This window comes from Pezoporus wallicus, unplaced genomic scaffold, assembly GCF_028554395.1.
Source record: "Pezoporus wallicus isolate ANWC-B61680 ecotype Strahan unplaced genomic scaffold, APGP_CSIRO_Pwel_v1 contig_4166, whole genome shotgun sequence".
Lineage (NCBI taxonomy): Eukaryota > Metazoa > Chordata > Aves > Psittaciformes > Psittacidae > Pezoporus > Pezoporus wallicus.
The window spans coordinates 736358-755002 of record NW_026637685.1 but is presented as its reverse complement, the minus strand read 5'-3'; the positions used below and the strand labels follow the sequence as shown (position 1 = coordinate 755002).

General features: G+C 37.8%; 1 protein-coding gene across 13 annotated transcripts in view; it reads right to left on the bottom strand.

Annotated features, from left to right (window-relative positions):
• Positions 1 to 18645, bottom strand: part of NCKAP5 (NCK associated protein 5) — a 505074-nt gene that overhangs the window by 59495 nt on the left and 426934 nt on the right. For 10 of the 13 annotated variants that reach the window (XM_057407188.1, XM_057407190.1, XM_057407189.1 and 7 more), the window contains 4 exons: positions 12414 to 12518; positions 8837 to 9028; positions 4473 to 8329; positions 3594 to 3771 (listed from right to left, as the gene is read on the bottom strand). In XM_057407188.1, the coding sequence (XP_057263171.1) occupies positions 3594 to 3771; positions 4473 to 8329; positions 8837 to 9028; positions 12414 to 12518 (4332 nt within the window). The remainder of the gene's footprint in view (positions 1 to 3593; positions 3772 to 4472; positions 8330 to 8836; positions 9029 to 12413; positions 12519 to 18645) is intronic. The other 3 variants (XM_057407200.1, XM_057407193.1, XM_057407194.1) reach the window with 2 other exon arrangements.

The following is an 18645-nucleotide window of genomic DNA, read 5'->3' as shown; positions in this document are numbered from 1 at the left end:
CTAGCATATGGTGAAAACCCCTTCCATTACATGCCATCAGAAACCATAATTCAGATCCAGGGACGCATTTCTCTGCCATGATACATAAACAGGAATGAAGATACTTTCAGGGTATATTTTCAGTATCTGTCTCAAAGATTTTAACCTATTTATTAGTCCCTCTGCTGTTTTAAACTACTTACAGCACATCCACAATAACATTAAATATCTTCTGCAATATAACCCAATAGAATTTATCATCATTTGCATGCCGTATCTTTGACCATAGTATATATTCTGCTTGTCTGGCTTACACTAGTAGCCTTACTGACCTCCTGTGACTAGCCTCATGAAAGTAAAACATGAAAGACTTGCTCTTCATCTAAATAAAGTGCATTTATAATCTCCTAATCCCAGAGATTTGATTACATCTTTTTTTCTTCTGAAGTAACGCTCTTCAGGCTATGGAAAATTAAGACAAGAGTATGTGATCATGCAAAGAATGGGCAGAACAATTTCTCACATTTGCAGACTGCATGGCAGTCTGTGGCTTACTGCTGATGTGACATTTCACAGTATTAGGATAGATCTCTGGGTATTCCCCAAACACACAGACTGCAGACAGACAGTGCTACACAAAGCTCCTGGTGTCTCGATTTTGGTGCCACACTTCCACCTCACAAAGTAAAGCCCGTGGCTTTTCTAAATTACACTGGGTTGTAATAAAATCACATAGATGAAATGAAGCAGTGCAGCACAAAAATGATTGTATCTCACCTTAAGCTCCAGCCAAGGACATGAAAAAGTATTGGAGAATGTGGAATATCCTTGGTGTGAGCTAAAGGATTATGTATTTCTGTTGGCTGGCCTTTAGAACAAAGTGCTTTTTTGATGAACACTAACGGGAAGCGTATCCCTCTGAAGGGGAAAGCACAAGGCCGCCATTGGTGGAACATTGCTTTTTCCATAAATTTAGTGGCAGTCAAGCAATAACATTGCTTGCATGAACAGAATCAGATGTAATTGGTGCATATGTTACAGTGTAACAGGGCCCCAAGTCTTTACCTGGCACACCATAAGGGAAGAGATTTAACCATCAAAAATTAAATAGGCTTGAAAGGAAAAACTTGCTAGGAAATTAATGTTAAAAAATGTTATGGAGGATTTAAAGAAGCAGTATATAAATACAGCAGCTTCGACGCTAAACCTGTATGGTTGAATGCACTTTGCATTGTTCAAAAAAAGAAATCTTCATAGTTTAGGGCTTTTCAAAAGATTTATGCTGTTTTCTCTGAAAGAATTTGTTTTGTCTTTTTTACAAGCAAAAAAATGCACAACAGGCCATTCTACTGCATGTGACTTTTCAGTCACAGCTGTCTCACAGTCCTTTGAAATCTGCTTCAAAGTAAGCAGACACCAAAGAATAACTGGAAATTATAGTAATAAGATGCATGAACTCTGAATTTAAAAACTTTGCATTGTTTTTCTTGCAGAAGTTTGGAGCATAAGATGAAATATTACATACTGTGGAATCTTAAGGTATATCTCTTTCACAGGTTAGCATTAAGAACCGTAAGCATGGTTTTAGTACTGTTATTCTAAATGTCCCCAGTCTTTTGGCACTAGGTATTTCTTTCAGGAATTAAGTGACACAAAAAAACATAATATGAAACTCGAAAAGATGAAGCATATTATGTAACTTCATCTTAAAAAAGAATACAAAAAATACTTTGATTTCCCATGAATAAGGGAGTGTATTGTATATGACAGGTAATGCCTTTTCCCTGTAACTAACATGCCCTTAATAATGAAATAGTATAATTAGCAGTTCTCCATTATTTTTGTATATTAAGAACAATCTTTGCAGTTACCTGATAAAACAAAGCATGTTTCTTGAACATATACTTAGAGTTTTAAATGACTATTATTGCTATGTTTAGAGAGACTTCACAAAATGACAGACAAAAAGCACAGCAAATTATTCCAGCATTAGAAGATAATGAGTCAGAAAGAAACTGTAGAAGCAGTGTGCAGAGTTTTTTTTTGTATTTCTGTACAGTGAAGATATACCCTAAGCTGTCAGGACCATATTAAATGGGGCATAGTTAAAACTGAGTGGCTCTGATAAGGGGCTCTGCTTTGCTATCAAAGTTCTAGATCAGTTGGATTGAATTTCCTGCATATTGCACATTTCCAGACTTTCACTCTCTCTGTTTCCTTTCAGTGACACTACAAGGACAGCCTTAGATATGCTTATAATTTGTGGCTTTATAATGCAGGAGACATCTACATTTTGAAAGAAGAGATGATACCACAGGAGTCAGGAGGAAAAAGTTTTCAAACATATTCATTCTGCATATATTCACTGTTAAGTTTTAAAAATGACCTTGCAGATGTTCTTAGAAAAGACATCAGCATTAAACACTTGCCTGAAGTTGAAACTATGCATGGGATATTTTAACCTTAAGCATCTTAAACATCAGTACTAAGCTAAGAGTTTTTCCAGTTCCCATAATGAAGCTTTTTGAAATTTGTTTTACCCTTAAAACACATCCCAAAGAATTTGTGTTTCAAATTCTCTCAGATGAAATAGTTGCATGTTCTGTACTTCAGTAACTAGGTTTTATCAGAACAACAAAAGTGACAGCCTTAACTTCATGATCAGTATTGCATTTGGCACAGGTTTTCAGTCTTTTTGGTGGAAATTGTGATTATTGTTAATAATCATCGTAAGAATGTGGTCAGGACAGCTATCAGGAATGAGAAAATAATGCTCATCAAGTTAAAGCATCTCTGTTTTCCTGGTGCTTGAACTTTAAAACATCATGGGAAAGGCCCCTTCTGGGCAAGAAATTGCTTACTAAATTCTATGTTAATAGAAGCTTCACAAGGAAGTGCACCCATTCAGTCTGACTTTGGGTCCTTGACTGCATGTATACTTCTCCATGCAGAAAAGTTAGCCACTCACAAAACCTTTCAAGAAGCAGAATCTAGTAGCTAGCAAAAAAAAAAATTTGTTTTTCTTCTAAATTGCATCATCCCTACTTTCTGGGTAACTTGGTGTATGAGATATACTTAGTACCTTACTGAAGCATAAAACTAACTACAGGGCATTAAATGTAGATTTTCCATGGTACAGAGACATGGGTCAAAAGTATGGTTTTGCTTTTGAAAGACTCTCTCTTAAGTGACAAATATTCTCAAACATGGTCAAATACTTTGCCCCTTTTGCATCAGCAGCGCGCTTTTTAGGTGAAACAATTTCTATAAATGTTCAGAGGAATGTTAACACTGGCATGCAGTTTTCAGGGAAAAAATGGACAAAAAAAAAGGTCCTATTATTTCACTACTAGAGTATGATTATAGCACTACTGTGCATGTAACTCCATTGGAATTGAATTGCCAGCAGAAGCAGTAGGATCTTCATGACTAGCCGTATAACTGGCCTGTATTTAAACTGCCAACTTTAGTATTAATTCACAATTCTCTAGCTACACAAAATCCTTCTATCATATATAAACAGCTATTGTCCTGTTTGTCTGTACTGACAGGCAGGAGCACCTCCAGAAGTTAAAAAAGAACATAATAATGTTTTCGTATACCAAAGCACTTACCAGGGTCTGATTCTGCATTTCCATATCAGCTTTTGTGTTGCTGTTTTTCTTGTGGTTTCCTTGAGAGCTAATAGAGTTGCTGTGAAGAGAGGAGCCCTGGGAGCTGCCCTTCGACACACTCCTGTAGGAAACATTATTTGATCCACTTTCTGTCTGCTGAGCTGCTTTCTTATCAACTCTGCAGGTAGAGAACGATTCCTCTGATAAATTACATTGCCCTTCTTCAATCGCTCTACTTTCCCATTCCTTTAATGTTTGAAGTAACCTCTCTGTATCTTTCTGTCTCTAAACCTTTGAGTGATAAATGTTTCTAAGTAGCCTTGATCAAACCTGTCACTTACAATTTCAGGTAGTATATCAATTTAGCCTTTCACATATAATGATTTATATTATATTTGGGACTGCTGTGGGCAAACTTGAAAACACAATATAGCAATTGTTAAGTTCCGTGAATGAAGGTTGTGGTAGCTAGAAATGCAATTAATTCTGACTAGTTACCAAATATATGTCTGCTGGTTACAATACATGAAGATGGAATACATTAAAACATGTACCTAAATATTCCCAATCTTTACACACCATCTGCTAAGATTCTCGATTTCTGGAATTATTTGAATTTCTATCAACTTGGATGTAACTTGTCATTTTTTAATTTCAAAGACCACTGGTTTGGTTAACAAAGTAACATGAACAAAATTATCACCTCACTATTAATGTTTTGGGGGTCTTTTTTGTGCAGAGATTCACATCCTGATTGTCTACCTACTAATTACTACTATGCATTCTTAGCCTATGAGAAACACATTGAACTTGGCATTTGATCAGTTGTAAAGGTACAGTGTACAACAACACATCCCAAACCGTGTTCCAGAGTTTTACCTGTTTAAAAGCTCTTTCATAAAAATGTCTTTTGGTGAGAACGCAGATGTGCTGGAACCTTTGCCTTGCTCACACTCAAACTCACCAGGAGTGTCTTGCAAAGGTTTCAGAATTTTGCTCTCCATGGCATCAGCTAAAATATCACCATTGTCTGCTTTCCTGTTAATTTCATTTTCTGTTTCACAGTGCTGTTCAGCTTTCTTTTTTTCTTTTTTTCTATCCAATTTTGCCTGCTTAATTCCAAATCCTGAAATTCTTGCATCTTTTTTTTCTACCTTTGTTTTAGGATCATCAGTCTTCCGGCTACTCAGTGCTGGGAGCTTACTCTTTCGAAAGCCAAACCAATTAGCTATAGAGGGCCCAGTCCTTTGTTTAGTCTCTGTTGTGGGAGATTTAGCTTGTCCCTGACCCTTTTGCACATTTTCTTGGATGCATAGCATGACTTTTTCCTCTATTGTAGGTTGCAGAGCTGCAGAACTCAAAATATTGGCACCCTTCTCAGAGGCTTCTGCCAACTGTAAACACATTTGCTGTTTTCGTGACTTTGTTGCTTCCAGTTTCTGAGAACACTTTATTCCATCTGAGCTTTGAAATGATGAAGATTGTTTGGAAGATACAGAAACTGATGCTTCTAGTTCTAGTTCCAGTTCTGCTGGTAGAACACTTTTTTTACTATGAGCTTCATGTTGAAAACTTTCAGTGCTTTTCTCACTCTGGACAGACAGGCTGCGTGCATCTTTCTGAGAAAATGGTTTGTTTCCATTGCATTTTGAAGTGCTGTGAAACAGGTCTTGTTTTGGAGATGATCTGAAGGGCAGTTTGCTTGGGCTTCCATGCTGGCTATTGCAACTAGTTGCATTTCCAAGAGAGCCTTGTCTGGAATAGGAATTTTCTGTGGTTTTAGGAGTATATGAAAGAGTCACTGGTGTCACTGCTGACCCAGGAATGGGCTTGATTTGAAGTCCTTCTATGGATGAGTTCTGCCTTGTTAGAGAATTTCCTCTATCAGAAGTGTTTGTAATAATCTGAGTCCGTACTTTTCCGAGACCTTCTGTTGCAGGGGCAGAAGGCTTTTCCCCTGTATGAATGCTGAAACTCTGACTGCGAGCTTTAGCTCCATTCATGCCCAGAGCTGGCTTCAAGTGTGACTTGTTACTAGAAGAAACAGATCTCTTAACTGATTTGTTTTCTAATCCATCTACTCTGTCTACCACCAAGTTGGAGTTTTCATGTGAATGAGGTGATGCTGCATCCATACCAAGTCCCACACTAAAACTGTGTTTTACTTCAGTACCAGACTTAGAGTCTTTTAATTCAGCATCCGTTGTACTTCCACTGGTTACACATATAGATTCATTTTGCTTGTACTTACTTGAACTCACATTACTTTTGGAAGCTGCATTTATACTGTCTTTTTCCTGTTTCCCTGGTACAGTAGAACTCTTGTGAAGTTGGGGGGATTTGACAAATAACTTCAGTCCTACAGGGAGACGGGTTTTCATTCCTTTCTCATTCGAGTTTTGGGAAGCATGTGCAGTTTCACTACCATGAAACAGTGTTGACAATGGGGAATTGTCTACCTGAGATAGTAAAGGCTCACTTGTGCTTGTGGCATGACATTGAGGAGTTGCAGGGAGAATGTTTGGCACCTTTTGTGTCTGATCTACCCCACTGTCACAGGAAATACCTTTTTTTCTGGAATATGTGTCTTGTGAAGAAGTTGTTTCCAATGATGGAAAACCTAGAGAAAAGGACTTGGCTGTTTGAAAATCTGTGTTAGGAAATTCACGATTCCTGTGGAAACCCAGCTGATTAGGGCTTTTTGGGCAGACTTGCTTTGTGGAAACATTGGGAAGCTCTTGGCATGCACTATGGGGTTGCTGAGATACGCTCTTATTTTGCATAATTGCTTCTGCATTTTCTTGAAGGGAAGATAATTCAATTTTGGCCCCAGAAGTTGCATTTTCTCTTTGCAATTCATGACTAGATTGATTATGAAAGCCAGAGTTCACAGTTCCTTTTGATGGTGATGATTTCAGTATATTTTTTGCTGTTTCACTGGCACCAGCTCCTCCTAATTTTACCACTACAGGTGGTGAATGAGCATGATCAGGCTGAATCAACAAGGATGTTGACCTGCCTGGAGGAAGGGGTGGGGATGGTGATCGAGTTTCTACAGTTGCTAAATCACAATGGAAGTCTCTGGTTGGAGGTTCTCCATAGTCAGTGGGCTCTATAAGGTGCTGAGGCAACAGTGGTGATGCTGGATTCTGACTCTTTGGATACTTTGAACAGTCACTTCTGCCGGGATGTTTCAAGCTAGGCAGAGGGTGGATAGGGGTCTTTGGAACCTGAAAGTCAACCTTTGAGTCAAAATGATGTGGTGGACTTTGTGCCTTTTTAAATCTTGAAAGCTTTACAGGTGGCAGAGCAGGTGATATTTCAAGGGCTGCAGGGCCTACTGCTTCAGCTACAGGTTTGTCCCCATTCTCTGTCATCGCAGCTTTTTGTGGAGAAAATTTACCTCTGCTTGGTATTTTAGTCAAGTTTGGCTTTTGATTGATTCCTGAATGCACCGTGGAGCTTGAATTGCCCTTGTATGTTGCATCATACACTGGCTTTGCTAGTTTTTGTCGTGGAGTATTTTGTGGCATCATTCTTCCACAGTGTGAAGATTCACTGCAGGTCATGGTGACAACTGTGTTTTTATTCCCTGTATTATCTTCAAGAGTCTTTTTCTCAGTTTCATCTTCAGGTCTTTCTAAAGAAGTGTAGTTTCTAGCATTGGTTCCTGTCTGCAAACCAGTTATTCCCTGAGGTATAAATTCAGTATCTTCTGCACTGGATATAGTTCGTGGCTGGTTGATTGAAATTTCATTTCTTGTTACAGTGACAACTCCAGTTTGATGTGAGCTGAATTCAATAGGCTCACCATCCTCAGCATCAAATATTACTGTAATGCACTCTTCAGAAGAGGTCTTTTTTATAACCTTTTGTTGTTTAATGAAATTACATGTCTTTGGCCTAATGTCTGAGGGAGCAGATATCTTTTTTTCCTCTTTGTCAGTAGATACAAACTGAGAATTCTCCGTGTCTTTGAGCATGTCAGAGGTCTTCATGTACTTCTCAGTAAAAGGAGTTGCTAATAAATCTGATGGACTTTTCTCATCACTGCTTTCTATATGCAATTCATCCAAGACTTCATTGTCATCAGTATCTGAAAGCTGAAAATTAAGGTCCTTCCAGCCTATATTAGCATGGCTTTGATATAACTGTAACTCAGGCAGCTTTGCTCTGGTGCATGATTTTACTTCTGCCTGAAATCCACTGACAAAACTAGTCAATTTTTCAGGTCTTTCCTTTGAATTAAAATATGAACTTCTTTCTGGCAAGTGTTTCCTATTAGGATCCCAGTCAAAGAGACTGTCAGAAATGCTGTGAGTTAATTTGTTACAATAGGTCCTGCAGTCTTTGCTTGGTACTTCCTGCAGCAACAGTAAGGATGAAGAATCGTCATCTGCATCATCATGTGAATCTGAATCATAAGAGAATGTTTTGTTATGTTCAATGCAAATACTTCCTATTTCTGTTGGCTTACAATAAGTCTGTTCACTATGGCCGCCACATTTAACTCCAGGGGAATATATTCCTTCATTAGAGTTCATGCAGTCTTTGTAACCCCATTTTGATATTACTGAAGGTGATTCAAGTAGTATTTTTTTCTTCTGTAATTTCTTCAGCCCTTCTAAGATATGGTTTTCCTTGATACGAGTTGGAGGTAGATCATCTGCAGGACTTGAGAGGTTGCTTGGGAGCGAAGAGCCAACACTTACTCTTTTATCCCAGCTCACAGATGACTGTTGAAACAAAATAAAATTCACATATTACTCACATGTGCTGTTAATAAAAAGTGTTACCATTTTAGAAAACAGATATAGGAGTTGCATAGGGTATTACATTTCCTCCATTGCTATTAATAACAATTTTCCTTTTTAATAAAGGATTTCACAGTGGTGTGAAGGCTACAGCACATTTAAAACCTGTAGGAAGAACAATATGAATGGAAGGATTAAGATAAAGAAGAAGAGCAATTTGGACTGTGAAAGACAGAATAAATGCCAGAATAAATGAAGAAGCTGTGCGCAAACTGGAGTGATAAAGGAACTGTTAAAGAAGAATTAAAAGGGGGAGAGTGAAAGGGAGGGAGACATTTGGGACAGAATCCTTACTGATTTCAGTGACAACTGTTTTAAATATAAAAGAGAGAGGAAAATGAAAAGAAATCTCTGAAATACGCAGCTTTTCAATTTATCTTGTTTCAGATTAATTTACGCTAATAAATGAAGAAAATTAATTTGATTTACCCTTTTGCTGCATGTCTTTCCATCATTCCACGTGTAGGAAGAACTGCTGGAATATTCACTGCAAGCACTTGAGAGGGAGAGTTCACTGCTACTGCAGCTGCTCCGGGGATACAGGCGGCTAGGACCTGTCATATTTAATTGACTCTGGCATTTCAAAACGGGTATACTGGATTTCACATTCTGCTGGCGTTCCTAAAATATGAGAAGAAATAGAAATATCTTACGGGTGGAAAAAGATCATTTAACTTCCTCTTGATTAAGAAGGACAAAGAAAAAGCAAGTAAGCTACTTATGCATTCCTGTTATGCCATTAGCATCTGGTGAATTTAATACCGAGAACTAAATTACAAATTGCTAAAATTTGTCAGGGCAAAAATCCACAATCCTCCATATTTTCTTCTTTATTCTCAAACCAATATTCTGCTATTCTTTTGCTAACGATTATTCTATTTGAATTATGCTTTGTATATAAGCAGTGTGCCAGAGTAAGATACAGAAAACAAAGTTATAAGAATACAAGTACATCTTGACAACTGCATTATAGCCCTACAATGTAACTGATGAGGCTGTGCACCCCGGACAAGGTAAATTAATTTAGTATCCCAGCCAGAATGTCCACTGAGAATGGAATCTCTCCATTACAGTCTAATTTTGGTTTCCTATCTAGTTCAAAGCTTTGTCTAAGAAACTCTCTGACGTAGGACAATCCATCTTTGTGTCGCTTGCAGACAGCTGAAGCCTCTTGCTTATGCAATTTATTGACACTTTATGGCTGCCTTTAGTACTTGTGTAGTTATCGCCCTTCTCCAAATGCAATTTCAGCTGACTGTGACTAAGTGCCAGCTTTGAGGAAGAGAGTAATGAAGAGCAGATAGCACTTTAGGTAAAATATTAAACCTCTGTAGGAGTATCTAGGATGCCTTTAATTTGTTTTCAAACTAATACTCTTGTGCCTAACAGTGTTAGAGCTTCTTTAATGTTAAGTGCCTGCACCATTCTATTATGCTATTCTCCAGCTCCCTTACAGAGTCAGACATCTTTTTAATTACCAGGAACACCAGACAGAATGACATGGCTACCTGAAAGCAGGTTGTAGTGAGGTAGGGGTTGGTCTCTTCTCCCAAATATCAAGCAATAGGATGAGAAGAAACAGCCTCAAGTTTTTCCAGGGGATGTTTACATTGGGTGTTAGGAAAAGTTTCTTCACTGAAAGGATTGTCAAGCATTGGAACAGGCTGCCCAGGGAAGTGGTGGAGTCACCATCCCTGGAAGTATTTAAAAAATGTATACAGGTGGCACTTAGTGATACGGTTTAGTGGTGGACATGGCAGTATTAGGTTAATAGTTGGATGCGATGATTTTAAGGTTTTTTTCCAACCTAAATGATTCTATGATTCTATATGACTCTGTTTCATAAAACTTTGCTTCAGATTTCATTAAAGCAAGCTAAAAATATTTATTGATTTTGCATGTAGATATACCCCAAACTAATTTTGCTTAAAAATTTTAACTTTATATTCAAGAAGATACATGAAATATGAAGTTACTGAATCCACAAAACAATTATTGAAACCGTATATGCACTAGACACAGCTTCTTCATGCTAATCTCCAAAAAAATGCTGTTTGTAGGCGCTTCTCATACACTAGCATGTTTGTTGCCCTTCTGCTAATTTCTTCCATTTATTCTCCCATGTCCTCCCATTTATTACTACAAGGGTTGAACCTTTTTTCAGTTAAATGGGAGAGCAGAATTTTTACTGCTGAGGAGTTCATCAGTACAGCTGCTCATTGCTCAACTGACATAATAATGTTCTGGTTTTGACAAACGTAACTACAGGGCAAACCATTATTCTCTGTCACAGGCAAAACCTATGAATGGAAAAATCATTTAGAGGTAGCAAGAGAACATTTCACCTCTGGGAATTATTGCTACATGTCCTCCTATGAAGTCAAAGGAGTAGCCTTTAAATCTACGGATCTGGGAAGAATACATCTTTCAGTGTGAGGCAGGCTGATGTCTGTGTTTTGGGCTCTGAAACAGACTTTCTTGCCTTGTTGAGACAAATTACTCTTTATTTATGACATCGTGGTTCACATGGGAGTCCCTCTCTTATCAGCTTCCCCAGCTATGACAGTGTCATTCCCTGTAAGGTTGACTATAGAGAGGCCATTCGCAGCATCTGCTTCTTTTGGCTGTTTTGTTGCCTTTCAGCTATGGCACTCAGAAAACATGTCATGTCAAATTTTTGCCCTTTATACTCGGCTATGTCCCAGTCATCACAGTGTATAAGGGAAGGATGCCTGTAAAACCATTTCCTATGAGAGTCTCATGTCAGAGGAAAGAGATCACAGTGTACTGACAAATACTGCCTTCCCCTCCTGTCATCTTCAGCTAGTCTGAGAGCCTTTCCATCCCCTCACTGTTTCCTTTTCACCTAAAGAGAGGAGAAAGGCCTTTGGTACTACAGTTTTAGCAGTGGGAAAAATGGAGATATCCAAGGAAAGCGAATGAACAGTGTATTAGTGTAATCCTCTGTATTGTTTAAGAAAGGAGAAGATGTGCAAAAATATTGCACCATTACATATGCTGAAGTAGGATATCCACCCAATTTCTACACTGTATTCAGATCACTGAGGGTGGAATTTTCCCATGCAGTTTGCTTTTATTCTTGTAATTATCTGAGAAAGTACTTCGAATAATATGTTTATGATGCATTCATTAAATATATTTAACTAGCTTACATGTCTATAACTGTCACGGTGAAATTTTAATTTTGTAATTAAGACTCTTAAGTCATTACCTTCAATGAAATTAAAAAGGCCTGAAAGTAGTATTACAATTTAAACACACCATTTTCACTAGAAATCACAGAAAATGGAATCAGACTGTTAGACAAAAAAATGTTAGAAAAAACTAACCTGAAGGCTTAATTACATATCAAGCAAAGGTGCTTCGCATTTTTGTGAACCTCTGAAACAATGTGTTTTCATTAAAGTATGTATTACAAGGGAGATTACATTTTTGTTGACACTACTATACTTCAAAGTCATACACAGGTTCAATGCTCCGTTCTTGTCTTCCTTCCCTCTATGTGACTTTTGTTTTTTAAGCTACTTTTCTCTTTGACAATGAAACATGAAAGCCACACTGGCTAACGTTTTGCCAAATAAGCACAAAGCTAACTCCATCTGAAAAAAAAAATGCAGAGCCCATGAATTTTTAAAAGTTCATACATAATATATCATAAAAGTGGGATGAATAATACGGTGTATGGGCTTTAATAAAAAGCTCCTTGACCATTTCTCAGAGATCTGAGATGTAATCAATACCCAAAAAGGTATACTGGGGACATTGCTAAGATTTACGCTTTTTTTTGCACAGTGACACTATCTGCTTACTATATCAACTGAGGACACAATATTAAATTTCAGAGAACAGAAGAAAGAAGTATTCTTATCTGCCTCAACAGTGTTTCAATTCAGAGCTCTGCTTTATGGCTCATCCCTGGCATCAGACTTCAGAAGCAAAAAGCAGGGTCCCAAATAAGGGGTACAAGGACAGCACAAAAACTCACGTGAATTTGAGCATCAGCAGTTCGAGACTGCATCAGGCTTCTGTTTCGTTCTACTTCTGAAAGCAAATCCCCAGATGAGAGGTCTAAGATGCGTGAATGGAGTTTCTGGGGGAGCAGAAGGGAATGAGAAAAACATAAGCATTTGTCAAATATGCAGCAGATCAGCATTTCTAAAATTCCAAACTCTGCTGTTAAATTTCAAGGGAAAAGAAGACCCCAAGGTAAAAGAGTATTTCTTCTAATTTGAAACATTGCTCTTTGTGCTTACTTTGTCCAAGACTTCCTGTCTGCAAAACAGATCATTCTTTATCCAAAAGAAACTCTACTTCTTCTAGTCACTGTTTTGCAACTTATCATTACTTCACATGCAACAATGACAAATGAACGCAAGACCCACCATTATCTATAGAGTTTGACAGGTTTCAGGAAAAAAGGCATAAAAATGAACTACAAAATTAACATTTATAAATCAATCAAAATGTTAATGTTATTTTAATTTTGAACTGTTACACCTTCAGTGAATGATTGCAGAAGTGACCCCATTTTTAAACAGCATTGATCTGCTGAAGGCCTCCTTTGCACACATTTTAACTCAAAGTCATTACTGTCATCTGTTAGGAACAATTAATGTGAATAGAAAATAATTGCATTGGGGAACTAGGGGACTCAGAGGAATTTGTGCATTAATATTCACATGCTGTTCGATTATAAACACAGTTCTTTTTTTCGGTTTTGCTTGGAACGATGGAAAGCTGTGCCTTTTCCTCCACGTTCACCTGTATACTAATTACAAAGGCTTTCAGTGTGCATTAAGCCTGATTTGCTTTAATTGCAGTTTCAATAAAATCCATGGTTTATGTGAATGCCTTGGCCAATGACTTCAAAAGAATAAGCATCTGCAGCCCTGTCAGTCATTGGACCAACGTATCATGTAACAGGCAGCATGGATCTGACTCACAGCCCACTGAAATCAATAAAAAAGGACTTAAAAAACCCAACCAAACAAAAGGACTTTGGATCAGGCTCTTTTCATTTCCCCAGTAATTCTCCAGGCTTGCAACATGAGAGACTAAATCTACGCCCTCCACAGCACCAGGACACTCAATTTGGAGGAACAAATGGAGCAGTCCTGGCCAGGGTGCTTTTCTAGGGGGACCCTGTGAAGGATGCAAACCATGGAGACTTGTCGAGGTTGCGTGAGCAGTCCATCACCCTGCACATCCAAAAGCCTTGGTCAAAGAAGGAAAAGAAACTGTAGCACAAAAGCCCTTCCATGCTGTGCAGTAGCAGTAACAAGAAGACACTTCTTTGCAGAGCCCCAAAGCATCAGTCACACACAATCTTATGCCCAGCTAATCCCCAGCCTGCTCTCTTGGTACCCACTGCAGAAATTTGCCTGCTAGAGAACAAAGCAGGCACCATTCCTACAGCCTCTGTTATCTGCATGCTGCGCTTCATGCATCTATTTCAGGAAAACTAGCTTTTTTTTTTCTTCTTTTCTTTCTTTTTTTTTTTTTTTAAATTTGGGAGCAGTTTCTCAATATTTCCATATTCATTCAGGAGGTACTAGCTGTTGCAGACAGATTATGGAAAATATTTTCAATGATCAATATCCTGTATAAACATATTTTGTCCAATATATTCTTGAATAGATTGAAATGCTACAAGCATTCAGTATCCAAGATACTTTTCATTATACTATTTACTATATCCAGGCCCTGTGTTTTATAACATCAGTGATGTCTATCCCTTAGTTATTCAGTGTGCACCTTTTAAAGTGTTATTACTCGAGTTACTGTCAGGTATTTGTTCAAGATTAAAGCTCCAGGTAAAATGCCTTCCCAAACTCACAGATTTACTGACTTAGTACACGTGTTATTCTTGACAATAATTCCAACTGCATCATTGAACCACCAGAAAATTGCACTGTTTTCAGTATCAGGACTCACCGATGTTCTGAACAAGTGGTGTACTTGCTGTTTGCAAAGGAATTAACTACTTTCTCCAGTGAAACCAGTCACCTGATTTTTGCTTCCAGAGATATTTTAGCAGAAGTTACTATAGCCCAATCTGAGCATTAGAGATGATGACTGCAGACATATGCAATGGATGAACATTTATACTTCAACATTTATTTTCCCAGAAAAAAAGTGTTCTAGAAATATTGGCATAGGAATTTCAGAGCTGTGAAACTGTCTTCTCATTTTTTCGGCAAGGCATTTTAAATACTTCATTACTTAAATGGGAACATATATGCATCTCAATAAGGGAAATTAAATATACCCCTACAGCATCATCCAATGGAATTTAGCATGTTGCTGTTATTGCCCGTATCAGACATAAGAGCAGAGATCAGCTCAACTGGAACAGGCAGAAAACAAACAATTTTTTGGCCAGTGATAAGATGTTGCCTAGCAAAGTGGGCTGTAAATGGCTCAGAATTCTGGGGGTCCCCCCACACTGGCTCAGTGACCAAAAGAGATGGGATGCACGTGGGTCATCCTGTTTTCAAATCACAACCAGTGTTAAATTCTATGACTCTATAAAACTGTCATAACAAAGGTGAATCAGCAGAATAAAATGATTAACAAAGAAGGAAAATACATGCTCAAGATGTATAATGTGATTACATTTCTGTATCAAACAACAGATGATCACATTGGGAATATTTCCACACACACATATGCAAATAAACTAACAGACACACAGCCAGCACAATGACTAGCATTAACAAACAGCATAAGAAAGTTTGAGATCATTAATTAAATATAGTCACACAGCACTGAAGCAAGTCATCCGATTACAAAAGAAAAATGATAAGAAAATTGTTTTTCTTTCATTTATGTTTTTCTTTCCCCCACTCCATTTTCTAATTAAAAAAAATGGGAAAAAACTATTTGTTAAAAACCTCATTAATGATCCATTTAAAATGAAGTAACAGATTGTGCTAACTATGCATCTTGTTTCTGATTTCTTCTCAGATACGCAAAATGTACTTTGTCCTTTATGGTTATTTTCAGATGACAGTCACATGACTAGATCAAGGAGCTTGAAAATTGTACAATATTAAAATCACTGTTGATGCTATTATGATGCAATGCAATGAAAGGAGAACAGCACAGAATGACGACTTCCACAGAAAACATCATATCAATTTAAATGAATACTTATATATAAAACTGAGGAGTTACAACTATAAATCCAAGCCATCTGCCCCATTTTTTGGTGCCCTATATAACAATAGGAAACTGAGAAGTATTTGTACCTGGTGGGGAATGTCTGCGCCTCTCTGAACAGAGGAAGCACTGGGCTGCACAACAAAAACCATTATGGAAGTTAATACAGCATGCCCAAACCAACTTAAGTGGAAATTAGCTTGTACTGAGTACTGCCAGGGCAGGCATGAACTAAAACATTCTTAGCATGTTAGCTAGACTAGACCCATGCCTCTACAGAAAGTGGGTGCTGAGAGGTACAGAAGCCCAGGCAGAGCAGGCCTCTTCGGCTGCTGGTCACAGCAGCAAAAAGTTCCTCCTTCACCTGTGACACTGATGCAGAAAAAGCCGTGTCTTTTATGGCTCAATGTCAAGATTAACTCCTGAAATCCACATAAAAAATAAAACCAAAGTAACTGATAATTTAGGTGGAAAACTATTATATCAAGTGCAATAGGAAATACAATTATCTGGCAGGCAGATTACCAATCCATTAAATAGTAGGTCAGTTCCCCTTCCCCCAGAGGCATCCTTATTAAGGCTTTCTAGGAAGATAAAAGAAGGTTACTACCTGCTGGCATGAGGCAATATTACAGAGAGACTCCCCTAACTATTCTGCCTCTTGACTGTATCTGTGCAGAATATCTATCAGTTCCCATCTCCTTTTTGAAACATCTAATGGACTACAGCATTGCAGGAACAATTTTCAATGAATTATGCCCAACTGTAACGGCTCTCCAATATTGGATGAGTTAATTGCTATTAAATCAATTGGCTTTGCTTTTCTCACATGAACCAAAGTCCATCATTCACAAAGAAGAAATCCTCTCTCAATTCTAAGGAGACACTTTAATCGTAGTGCTCTGTGCCAGAGCTGTAAATGTTTGTTTGTTGCATGTGACCTCCTCCCATCTTTGCTGTTATCTCAGCATCACACACCTGTACAGACTGCTCTCCTACATGACCTGACCACTGTAATTGGACTGCCAGGGAATATTTTTTTCTGCAGCCTTCACACCACTCGTTTTTAATAATTCTCTGCACAAAGAAGATTCCCCTAAAGTCCACAACAACAGCAACACCACTGCTCCAATTCCACCCTTGCTGTACCAAATGAGTTACATCTTAGTAATTCCACCAAAACCATGTAAAATAATGTGCCACACAAGAAGAGTGCTGATATGGTCATCTCTTTACAGGTGTGACAGAGGCTCATGATAGAAAAAAGCTCTTTCTAGCTGACATTTTTTCCCCAATCATCTGATCTGTCTCACTTTCCGGTTCCCTTGTTCATCTTTAACTCTTGTATCTATCAGAAGCAGACTGCAGCTATGAATTAATCACATCTATGATGAGCTTTAGTTTCAAAGGTCTTACAGAAATAGTACTCTGCGCTATGTTTCCATTACATCATGGAAGACAGCAGACTAAACAAGAAAAAAATATTATTAGGTATGCTATTTACGTAGTATTAGTTTATACAGAAATACAATCTTTCATGAAACTAAATCTTGATTTTTTTTTGTCCTTACATACGTTGCAGAGGGATGTTTAGCTGGAGGTGACAGAACATCCTTCACTTATTCCATCAGAACTTACCTAGATCAAGAACATGCACTGCTCGAAGTATGAAATGAGGACTTTTTATACACTAAATACTCTGAAATAAGGAGAAAGTTAAATATTTTTAAGAAAAAAAAGATTTTTGCATTTCTGCACAGTAGTAAACAGTTAATGTGATTTTTTTGGGTGCCAGTTCTGGGAATAGAATATGGCCTTACAGGCTTCATAGTAACATCATATAGGTCTATGTCTCTACATTTTCACAAGTGTGTTAAAAATAGACCAAGCTTTAAAGGATAAGGAAATAAGAAAACAACTGTCAGTCTGCGGAAGGGAGGAGAAAATCAGCATTTTCAAAGGAAGAAACACTAAGTTAAGATACTAAATTTTCTTGCCCTCAGCATTTGGGTAGCATTCCGAGTCCATATTCAGATTCCCTTGTAGTAACAGGACAACTCAACAGTCCTTCTGGATTTATATATTTTGTTTATAAAATGTTACATGTTTACAGGTTTGTCTATTTGAGACTATTCCACAACAAATATTTAGACTTGTGTTTTCACTTGCACACAGAGCAACTATGATCAATCAATCCGTACTAGTGCAGTTCCTTAAGCACCAAAATATTGCATCAAGCAGCTGAGGAAAAGAAAATGGCAAAGTATCAGTAAAGCATGGGAGTAAACAGAGGTTCATTACAGCTCCCTTCGTGCCCTGTTCTGTTGCTTCAGATCATCCCCTGGAAAAAGTGAATAAAGATCTGCAGTATGGGTAACAGGAGTTAGTCAGAAGAGACATCTAGGAGAACATGCAATACGTAGTCTACTTGTTAGGTAACTCCTTTCTCTGACTGTTGGAGCTAAAATTTGAGCGAGGAACTAACAGCCTTTGACCATTTAAAACACACTTTCCTTACCAAAAAAAATAAACATATGCTCATCATTTCTTAGACCTCTAGAAGCTAGTAATATACCTCTGTGCAGGCAAAACATGTAACTTCTGATTGTAAAGCTAAAGCATCACACTAAGCTATTTTTTTCTACTTCTCTGTTGCTACAGACCAAGCAGTTAACAAAGATACTTGATGTTTGGCAAAAGTGTGGAACATGCAATGTCATACATCTCAGTCTGGAACAGGCAAAACAACTCAGAAGTTTTATACACCAGTGTACTTAGCACCAACATGCATGTTGTCTTTCATATTTAATATCTGGTTATATACTAAGGTTTGTCTGACAGGTTAACTAAAATTAATTTGTGCTGTATATTGCTGATAGGGTTCTCAACAGCAGTATCACAGGAGATTTACCACTACAGCTACAGTATTTATTTTTGGTGGAATGAGGTGGTTAATACACAGTAAGTGACCCCAGGATAACTCTTACAGTGGTATGAGCAGGCAGTTGGAGACTGCTATTTATTGGTCTTACCTACAGCTATGTCAAACATAGGAA